This window comes from Antrostomus carolinensis, unplaced genomic scaffold (genome assembly GCF_000700745.2).
Source record: "Antrostomus carolinensis isolate BGI_N321 unplaced genomic scaffold, ASM70074v2 scaffold24485, whole genome shotgun sequence".
In the NCBI taxonomy this organism is placed as follows: domain Eukaryota; kingdom Metazoa; phylum Chordata; class Aves; order Caprimulgiformes; family Caprimulgidae; genus Antrostomus; species Antrostomus carolinensis.
The window spans coordinates 1-10,822 of record NW_010318769.1 but is presented as its reverse complement, the minus strand read 5'-3'; the positions used below and the strand labels follow the sequence as shown (position 1 = coordinate 10,822).

The following is a 10,822-nucleotide window of genomic DNA, read 5'->3' as shown; positions in this document are numbered from 1 at the left end:
CAGAACTCCTGCTACAACACTGTTGAGTGGTGGAGGATGACAACACACAGAGTGAGATAAGCAGAGATGTGGAAGTGAGAGGGCATTTAAGGAACAGAGAGAAGTAGCACCAAAACAGAGGAAGAAAAGCAGATGGCTTACAAGCCATCCCAACAGGCAGCGAGCTACAAGCAGCTGGCTACTCCCCATAGAAGCTTCTGCTCCAGAACAGTCCATGTGCAGAAAAGGACAAAAAGTGTAGGTAGGAGCAGCTATACCCTAGCTAAAACCAGCTGCTGAACGATCACAGGCCCTCAGAGGCTCCAGGAACGAGGAGCTTGACAGTAGGCATTTTTTTCAGTGCTAACACCAGAGGAAGTCAGATTTTAGAGGGGAAAAAAGTGAGCAAATAAGTCCATGCAAGAGAGAGTTTTGATTGTCATTTCTGCTAGCATAATCACTGGTGTGCAGTTCAGGCCATGCCTGGTAAGAATAAATCAATACTACCTTCCTTTGGTGTTTTGTGAATAAATCACTCTGGAAAATACCCTGACCTTGCATCATCAGTTTCCACTTTAAGGGAAGTGAGCTGCTGTCCTTAGGCAATGGCAAAATTATGTGAGGTAGAACATCTCAAGAGAAAAAGAGCATCCTGACTTGATTACCTTGAAATAAGATAGTCCCAACCCATAAAGAATAATGGTTTTTGTAGAATTTTGGGGTGCTCAGATCTATGTCTTCACTTTAGGTTCAGAACATAAAAGTTCTCAAGGGTCCAAATTAGCAAACTATTTCTTCCCATAATAAAAGACTTTGGCATATGAACCATGTAGTCAATAGGTCTGAGGATATCACTGGGTCCGGCAATGACCTACATACACGGAAAGCTTGCAGTACACAGAGACGTAGCAGAACACAAACATTCTGGTAGCTCTTGTCAAACTCTGAAGAATGTACCACAGTAAAATGCAGATGCGACATATTGCATATAATAAAGTTCCAATCCTAGCAACATGTCTGTTCCTAACTAAGAGACAGTTCCACAAAAATGTCACCTCAGTACTCAGCAGCTGTCACCGAGCCAACTGAGTGGGGACAGGAGTTACTAGGGAGGAATAAATCTGTAGTTCCACCCACCTTGAGAACTCTGCATTTGTGGTTCCCATACCTCATCCAAAAAGGATGTTGAACTGCAAAAGAGCCAGTGAACCACCACAGGGACAATCTATAGGCATGAAATAACATCAGTATGGGTAACATTTAAAAAGATGAGGATCCTTCAGACTGCGTATCAAAACCAAAGGGGTAGTACAGGATCTGTACTATAGTGACAACAGGACATGATGCTCACCCTCTGTTTTAATCTAAGAACTAGAAGGCATCAGATACTGCTAGTAAGAACCAGGTTCAAGTCAAAAGCAGGTGCTTCTTTACGCAGGCAAGACTGTGAAACTCCCAAGTAAATGACACTGTAGATTCTAGCAGTTTATTGGAGTTCAGGAAACAACTGGACAAATTCATGGAAGAGAAATCCATCAATAGCTGCCAAATTAAAAAACAAACATACACAAATCCAAACAAAACACTACCCTCTGACTTACCATTCTCCAAATCATAAAATTGCTTAGGAAAAATATTCTGGGAGACCACCACCACCTGTTTAAGAACTGTTAATTTCTTCCCCAGATTTCTCCCCAACTCAAAGCCACTGTCAATGCAAGATAGCAGTCTAGAAAGTAACTGAACTGTAGTGCAACCATTCTTATGTAGGCACCTTTCTTTTCAGCTAATAAAACCCTTCTAAACATGAGCATCATTTTCAATGCGATTGCCCATACATTAATTTCATAACACTTCACTCATTTCCCCTCTCCCTTGCCTTCCCTCTCTCTCTTTTCAGATTAAAGAAAATCCAGATGGGGTGCAGGTGCTGCAAAATGATACGAAGGTACAACAGAACAAGAGCTGCTTAGATTGAATAAAAGAAATGCATTAAAACATGTGCCTGTGCTCCCCTACACCTGTTGCTTAAATTAAGCCTGTTTACAAGGTTGGAACTTTCCCCCTGAAGTTTACAGTAGCTTTAAAGTCATACCAGAGCATAGGTATATTGATTTCCTGTGAGTGTCCTCTTGATTTACTGTAATTGAGGTCAATTCCTATAATTCCTATCCCACAGAAAAATTGTGTGGCATTGAAAACCCATCTTCAGCAAAGCTTTTTCTCACTAGGTAGCATAAGCTTCCCTCAATTCTGTAGAATGAGGAGCACAGACTGTCAGATCCTCCCTCTCTCCTAAGCAATGAAAATGAACTACAGATCCTTGCTTCCATCATAGCTTTTAAATGTACTTAGTTGTGGGAACAATTCCCACATTAAAAGTCTCCCTGAAGAGGAAAACTAGCTAGTTTTAGACAGACAACACTTCAGCCCCACTTGACAGTTACTCTTTCGCCTGGCCACATCTCTAGAACAGGTAAGGAAGTGGGAGAGAAAACTGGTGCTGCAAGAGAAAGAGGAGACAAAAGAGTGGGGCTCTGGAAGAATTAAGTCAAGGAAAAGTTAGGAGCAAGAAGAAAAATTAAGTAAAAAAGGAAAAAGTAGGGGATAAAAATAATTTTTAAAAAAGACAAAACGATAAGATTTGAAAGGAAGAACACCAGGAAAAGAAAAAGGGAGAGATTTCAGCAGCTACATGAGGACATATTAACAATCTATGTAATGACTATTCATTGGTTAATCTACCCTCCCAGAGAAAATAAAAAATAAAGCTAGAAGCATGCAACAGCTAGTACAAGGTTCTGACATCCTCTTTTTTGCTGAATCTCACTACAGGGGTTAGTTATGGTCAGTCCCTGGAGACAGCAGCCTACAGCGTAGTTCAGCATTTCTTCAGTTCAGCTCATTCTCAGGACCCCAGGTAAAGCTTAGTGACACCAGTTCCTCAAGATCTCCAGATTAAAAATTAAGCTTAATAAATATAATTAGAAAAAGGATTAACAGCATAATTAACATTTCCTCTACAAATTTTCCTTACTTCAGCTATATTTTTGATCCAGAAGAAGTACAATCACCTGGATGCATTAATGAAGTAAACAGCTACAAAAACAGTGAGCAAGCCAGCAACAAATTCAAATTCAAAGAGAATAGTGAAATTCAAGAACACAAAGGTGAACTCCAGAAGGAAGAGCTAAACAGAACAGAAAATAAAAATCTGGTAAATAGCACAAAAGAAACTCTCTGGAACCACAGAGGCAATGATTTTCAAGAGGATGGCCTCCTGAACTGCGTTGCAAAGCTTGATGTTGCAGTCAATGGTGGCAACTCCTGCCCTGGAGTGCATCCCACGCTCAATCCCAACACAAACCCAGTGAAAGAAACGAGTGAACAGGGAACATGCAGCCAGTTAGAGTCTTCTTCAGCCAGCACGAGAGACTTTTACAGCACATCAGATGGGTCTGGCCAAGGACTTGACCCAGAGGCAGGCGGGCAGAGGAAGGCAGCCTGCAGTGAGCCAAACAGTATTCAAGACGGGAACTCCCGGTCTGCAGAAGATAGCATCTTTCTCAAAGGAAGTGCAATACTGGAGACACAAGACAATGCCATACAACTGCCAGATATTGATTATCCCCAAAATGGCAATGAAACCAGGAACTATGTTGAAAAAGGTAGCTTTTCAGTCAATTGTGCACATTCAGACCAAAACATTGGCCCTTCAGCAATACAGGATCTGGACCTCTGTGTAACCCCACCTTTGCCTATAAAGGAAAGCAGTATTGAACCTTTCAAAACTGACTCCACAAGTTTGAGTGAGGGCACCCCTGACAGCATCACTGCCGTGGCTGTTACCAAAGTAGCACAGGAACCCACATATCCCAACCACAAAGACATCAATGGAGAAATTGAGGAGGAAGATGCGGAAGTAGCAGCAGCTCTGGCTGCACTGGAAGCTGCAACTGCAGGGGAAGACCTGGAAGATGACGACAAGTACTAGATGAAGGTTTCTTTCTAATACACTGGGTAAGATCTAGACTTTATTTCTGGATCTGTATGAACACATGTACAGCACATGTGGACAGCTGTTATGAACAGCATATATAAAAGGATTTGGGACTAAACTGTCCTTTCAGCTGTGTTATACAGCCTTTTATTTTCTACTGCCTGAGGTACAGAAGTGCTCCCTTGGCTAATGGTAATACTAACTTCTCTCTATGTGGCCAACCAGGAGGGCAAAGCATCATTTCATCCACACAGTATATTGTGCTGTATACCCACTTCACCTGGACTCATGCAAACACCTCCTTTGCTTTTGACCTTCATGAGGGTCTGTGCACACCGCACGTTCCAGGTTCAGAAAAAATTCCATTATTTAAAACAGAACTATGGAAGCCATGGAGCTCACAACCACAGATTTTCATCATGTTACACAAAAAAACCCTCCAAAACCAAAAAACAAACAAACAAAAAAACAACCAAAAAAACCAAACTGACCCAAAATTCTGTGATCTAATGAAGTATGAAATAGGGAAAGCAGCTTGGCTTGCACTTCACTGCAGTTACGGTTCCACTCCAGATTAAGCCTAAATCTGTGCACGTGCAGCTGGGATTAGGATGATAACCTCATCTCTCCCCTTACATCTCCCCTGGACTTTGATAACCCAAGTGACCTGCTTCAGTTCATGAACACAGCAGAAGCCTAGCTAAATCCAAGAGAGTGGGTAACTTTCTATTGGTTTAATTAGCTGAGTAGCTCATGTAAGAATTCCACATGCACTATCAGAGGTGCTCAAGAGGGATCAAAACTCAGTCCTAGCAGTTTGGATAGATTAAAACTGCTGTGAAACTACAGCCTGAGACATCTCAACTCTCTTAAATTTTCTAGACACACATCACTTGCCTTAATAATACAGTTTGCAAAGAGGTTGCGTCTCAAACTTCCCCAGCAAGATGTGCTTTGTTTCAGCAAGAGCTGGTGTGGACTCATCTCTGGCTCTGCTGCAGTCCTTAAACTTACAGCAGGAAAGGGATCAAGCTTCCAAGTTGAATTAAGCACAAGACCTGAAAATATTAGAGCTGCATTCCTGGAGTGTTTACCCTTTGTCTGATCTTCAGACTAGTATACTAACTTTTCTTGTGGGAAGCAAAGGAGATAGAGACCAACTTGGTGCTGCCATTTCATCAAAAGTGGGATCTTAATGGTTGAAGTAGAAGTGCTTGACATTTTCTACTGAAATTTTGTCATTTCTGAGCTGTTATAAACTCTTAACAATTTTTTTAAATCATATTAAAAATCATCTGGTAACTTTTGTGCTTTATGCATTTTCTGATTATATACCAGTTGCACGAAAGACATACTATAAGGTATATCCTTAATTAGATACACGAAAAGCACCAACTCTGTATTTGCCAACAGTATATGCTGAATCCTAATCTAATCATTAACATACATAAGGATCAGAGTATTAGGAGGTGGGTTTTAAGTAATGTACCGATATTTAAATTGTACTTGTTTAAATGTAGACTCCTTATTTTCCTCCAAATACTGGAAGACGAAATCAAAATTTCAGTTTTTCAAAACATGAATGATATCCCTAAGAGCAATTAAAAACCCTAAAATCTTAGCTTCAAGAGAACTAAATTCAGCTAGGTAAAAGTCACTACATTGTAAAATAAAAAATAAAAAAGCTTTATATGTTTTTTTAAGTATTGTAATACTGTTTATAATTTAATTTCTCTACCACTTTCCTACATCAGTAGGCCCTTCTAACCATTTGCATAAGTGCATACAAGTTTATGCACATTTATGTATCAAAGATTACTGCAATATTGAACGACAGTGGAATAGAACTTGCACATTGCATATTACTCATAGTGGTTATGACGGGCCATCGCATCTGCCTGCCTTTATACTGCGAGGGCCCTGAGGGCACCACCAGGCCTGACTGTCCCTGCCCAGCCCCAGGGGCTCCACCTTCCCCATCCAGGGCCCAGGACTTTGTTTCAGGTGCCCTGGGGCCATCAGAACAGACCCCAGATCCCCATAGCCCTGCCCAGCCTGGTCATGGGCCCTGCTGAGCAGGACCTACCTGCAGGCCAACAGCCCAGCCCACCTGCAGCCTGGTCCCAGGGAGGTGCCCGATACCCGGGCCTGGGGCTGCCCCCGAGCCCCCCACCCTGCCCCGCTCCCTGGCTGGGGCGGTGGGACAGGCCCGAGTCGTGAGGCTCAGCCCCGCCATCCCCACGGGAGCCTCCACCGCTCCCCACATCCCAGAGCCAGGGAGCCACCAGCCCCTGCTCTACCATGACATGAACCATGAAAAACAATTTCAGTAAAACAATGTTAAAGAAATAAATGCAACAAATGGCCCAGGGAAAATATCCAATTTTTCAATATCCACTCAATTAGAGTTTTCTAACCTGAACTCCAAGTGCAAATCACAGCAACGTTTTGCCTTGTTCTCCAAGCACTAACACCTGCTAGAGGACAGCCCCTCGTCCCCACGGGATGGTCAAACCCACCTGGTGCCCTGGGCACTCCAAACCAGGCATCTCTTCCAGGGGCAGCTGCCCGCAATCGTGAACCACCGGACTGAAATCCTCTGCAAGAGGTCAGCTGGGCCACAAACATCACATTTCTTGCAGCCCAGGTTTTCATTGCCTTAAATATAAGAAAGGCAAGAGCAGTGTAAAGCAACCATAATCACTGCATCAGAAATAACCGGTCACTGCTTCTCTTCACAAAAACAAACAAACAAACAAAAAAGGCATATGTACCTCTCAAATCTGCAGGACACTGAAAGCTTCTGCAGAATAGACCTATGAGGTATCACCAACATTGACTTCTCTTATCTGCTATCTAAATGTGTCCTGTGCAATTGTGCTTTGTTTGTTGGGGGTTTTTTTAAAATATATATGATTTTTATATTTTTATATTTATACATGTGTTTATTGCCCTTAAGCTCTACCATGTCACAGCCAAACGTCTGAAATTCTTAGCCATTTCTCAGACTGCAGTACACTTTTCACAATAAATGTAAAAGAGAATCAATTATTTCAGAAATAATTTTTAAATACCACACAATTTCCTCCATAGAAACCAGCTTTTAAATAACTACGTGAGAACCAAATCTTATTTAGGTCTCTCAGATGCGGATACAAAGAAACACAGTCACTATCAGCTTAATGTCACCATTTTGCTCAAACAATTGTGAGAGTAAAATTTATTATCTTGTGAGAACAGAGAAAATCACAGGAAAAAAGTTACTGGAATCAAGAGTGAACTGTGTATTTTAAGACTTCTTCCAAAAACTACACAGCTTTTAAGACACCTCTTCCTCTCTACCCCAAACACCATCACTTCAGATACCAATCAATTATGTATTCAGAGGGCTCACCTATGAAATGGACCTTAAATGTTTCAGTTTTCCTTTGATATAAAAGGAATTAATGAGGGAGCTGATTGGCCAATATCTATTTTAAAGTTTCTATATTTGATGTAATTCTATATAAGTGAGTGTGAAAACATATGCGGCAATCAAGAACAGGCAACAGGATGGGAAACTATTATAAGAGCTGGTATTTCTATGAAATACTTTGCATCTTGGAAGTTTGTGTTTTACTCATTATTCTCCAAAGCTAGTAATCCATCTTAAAAAGAAATTGTAATCTTTCTGTATATAAGCAAAGAGACATTGAGTAAGAGTAACCTCAGCACCTCCTCAATTAGCAGTGGGTCACCACTGGATTACGAAAAAATTTTCAGATCACTGCAGAGATTCCAGATACGACAACAGGCGTAGGAGACAGCCCAGTCCACCCAACTCAAGGAAGTTAATTATTTCCTAGAGAAATGTTATGGAGGAAGTCTGTTTAAAAGCAAGAGGAGATCTGAAACTTGATACTGTAGAATTCTTCAGTTCAGAAAAAAAATAAAAAATAAAAAACCCAACCAACCCTAACAAGAAAGTAGGAACCTAGAAACAGATAAATTCCACGAGGATTTTTTTTTTTTCTCCTTTGAAAGAACAAAGGCAAATTGGCTAGGCAAGTGTTGCTATGGAGGCTTCCCATTAAAAATTAAAATCCAGAAAGTCTCTTTTTTTCCCAAAAGATACTTCAGATTTGATTGCTTTACAGTAATCTAAAAATACCAATTTTATAATAACTTAAATCATGAAACAAGAAACACTGACTTAAAAAAATTTAAAAATTAATCTTGATCTCACGCTGTATTTGTAGTTTCAATTTCCTAAATGCGATTTAATTTTCCAAAAGATTAATTCTTGCTGATGTATCACATTTTGCTAAACGAGAATAGAATATCTCAACATTTATTAATGTCTGTGTATATGGGATTTCTTACATTTATTCAAATACCTACATTGTACATTTCAGTTACATTGAAACAATGAATCTTAATAAATTATTTCTCTTGAATTGTGATACTTCTTGCATGTAGATGGGAATTGGAATCCAACTAAATTGCACAAGAGCATCACTTCAAAATTAAACATATTAGAACTTCTTTAACATGCTAAATATACAAGAAAGTAAATTTATCAAAGTCATCCTACATTAAAAACTAATTTATTTTTAAAGGAAATTTTATCAACAGAATTGTTTCAGACACTGTGTGCTTCTAGGTTTTAGAACACTTATATCATACAATGCTTAAGACTAATTGTTAGAAGCAGATCAAGACCTTTTCATTGGTCTTTCCAACACAAACTGCCCTTGGCAAACAAAATGAAACCAAAACAGAAACTCCTTAGCTCCATCCCTGGCCAGGCTTTCCAAGTTTCATGCGTTCACATACATAGCTACAGACCTCAGTCTCAGGACTCCCTTCTCCATTAACAGTTTCACTTAGCACCTCAGGGAGGTTTGTTTTTAAACTTTACTTCATTTTAATCCTTCACAATAATTTTCTAAACTTCAGATCAGGCAACCCTTGAATAGAACTAGTTGGATAAAGAGAAAACAGGAAATGCTACCTGCACTTACAAATGATACTACTACCAACTGACCACTTCTGCAAACTCTGTCCCACCTGCTTTGGGACTTTCTCCATTTCAAACAATGAGCTGTTTAAATTTTGGAAGAAGCTAAATGTTCATCCTGGATTCTGTAAAAGATTGATATAGGTTATAGCAATTTTGTGCCTTAACATAAGTAGTCATGACTTTTTAAAATTTTTATTGTTAAATACAATAAAAATTTTATTAACATGATTTAATCCAAATTCAGAACAGAACTTTATTAAACAGACTTACTCCCACACTCCCCATCTCTTCCTCCTTTAGTCGGCGAAAAGCAATATTCCCTTGTACAATTTAATTCAGAGAACAGGATTCTCTCAATGAAGCAGGAAAGACAATGGCTGTCTTGATATTGGTTTTAATCCAATTGCTGAAATACAGATCCCAAGCAGTCATCTCCCAATCATCATGAACAAAACTATGGAGGTTGCACCATTCTCTGCTCTGAAGCTTAACCAAAATTATTATAGCTTAAATAGGATTTATCAATTTTTTGCTGTATTTCATAATTCAGTTATTGTACATTACCAACTGAAAAACATTTTGTTCTACAGCAAAAGAGAAAACCCAAGTATTTCAGGAAATACAGCACCCCAGTATTATGTCAGGTTGCAGATGACTTCAGTACTGAAACGACCCCACAATAAAACCATGTCACATGAAGACTGCAGTTCAGCCTGTTTGCTCACTGAGCTCCCTTCTATTTACTCTGAAACAGAGATTAGCTTGATTTTTATGAGGGTGCACAAGCAGAAGGAGTAAGGCAACACCCTCAGCTACCCACCTTAACCTCAGGCATGGCCAGATTTTCCATCATCTGCTACCACACATGCTATCCCTTGCTCTTAACACTTGGAGCTGTACCGAGTGATAACAAGTAACGTACCTAAACTTATCCAAAAGGAAAGGAACATAAGTGACAAAGGCAAGATGACTGCAAAGCAAAATGAGTGTATGAATGAGATTAAAATACCGTTTAAGTATTTAAGAACAAACTGCAGGGATCTGGCCAAGAAAGAATAACCTAGGTAGTTTCCATCTCATGTCTAAAGCTTGATATCTAAATAAAGCTTTACTTTCCTTTAGTTCTCACTTGAAAACCTTTTCCAGAAACAAGATATCAAATGAACTTAGGGACATTCCTTGGATCAGTTTTTCCATATACTCTTCAGAAAGAAAATAAGATCCATGCAAATTTCCCTATTTCCAATGAGAGATGTGTAATATTTCAATTGAAAGAGACCTACAATGATCATCTAGTTCAACTGCCATGAAGAGACTTTGCTATAGCCAAAGCAGTACAAGTTTCTCCAGAATCCATCTCCAGAACCGAGGAAATACTGCAGATTTTAACTCCCCAAATTTCAGTTTGGTAGATAAGAGTGACTCTGTACTTTGCCAGAACAATGCCACTGTCTGATTTTGGTTAATTTTTAATGATTCATCTCCCATTTATAGAGACTTGCATACGAAACTCATCCAGTTAGCACCTGCAAAAAAAAAGAACCGCACTAAAGATCTTACAATAACCCAAATCGAGACAAATATCAAAAGCCCTACAAAACAGTACGGATATTCCACCCTGACTGGGAATTGCTTTTCCAGAGTCATGCATGAGCGTTAATGAGCAGCCGACGCACACCGCTATTGTTTCGACATACGCCACGCAGATCCTGTTCCTCCTCACTGCTTTGATCACAAATTTGGCTCAGGGAGCAGTTTACACGGCAGCTCCGTCCCGGCGGGCGGCCGGGCGCGGGGGAGGCGCCGAGGAGGCGGGTGCAGCCCCGGCCGCGCTCAGCCCC

The 10,822-nt window shown here is 40.1% G+C and overlaps 1 protein-coding gene across 1 annotated transcript; it reads left to right on the top strand.

Annotated features, from left to right (window-relative positions):
* The first annotated feature begins 1,886 nt into the window (after positions 1-1,886).
* Positions 1,887-3,973, top strand: PGCKA1 (PDCD10 and GCKIII kinases associated 1). Its single transcript, XM_010169043.2, has 2 exons — positions 1,887-1,927; positions 3,022-3,973. The coding sequence occupies exons 1-2, from the start codon at positions 1,896-1,898 to the stop codon at positions 3,971-3,973; spliced, it is 984 nt and encodes a 327-aa protein (XP_010167345.1). The 5' UTR covers positions 1,887-1,895.
* Positions 3,974-10,822: the final 6,849 nt, after the last annotated feature.

What these genes read in the sequence shown, in the direction of transcription:
- PGCKA1 (XM_010169043.2), top strand. Translation starts at nt 1,896, where the DNA reads ATGGGGTGCAGGTGCTGCAAAATGATACGAAG. An exon ending in TGCTGCAAAATGATACGAAG is followed by an intron (nt 1,928 to 3,021) that starts GTACAACAGAAC and finishes TCCTTACTTCAG; the next exon opens with CTATATTTTTGATCCAGAAG.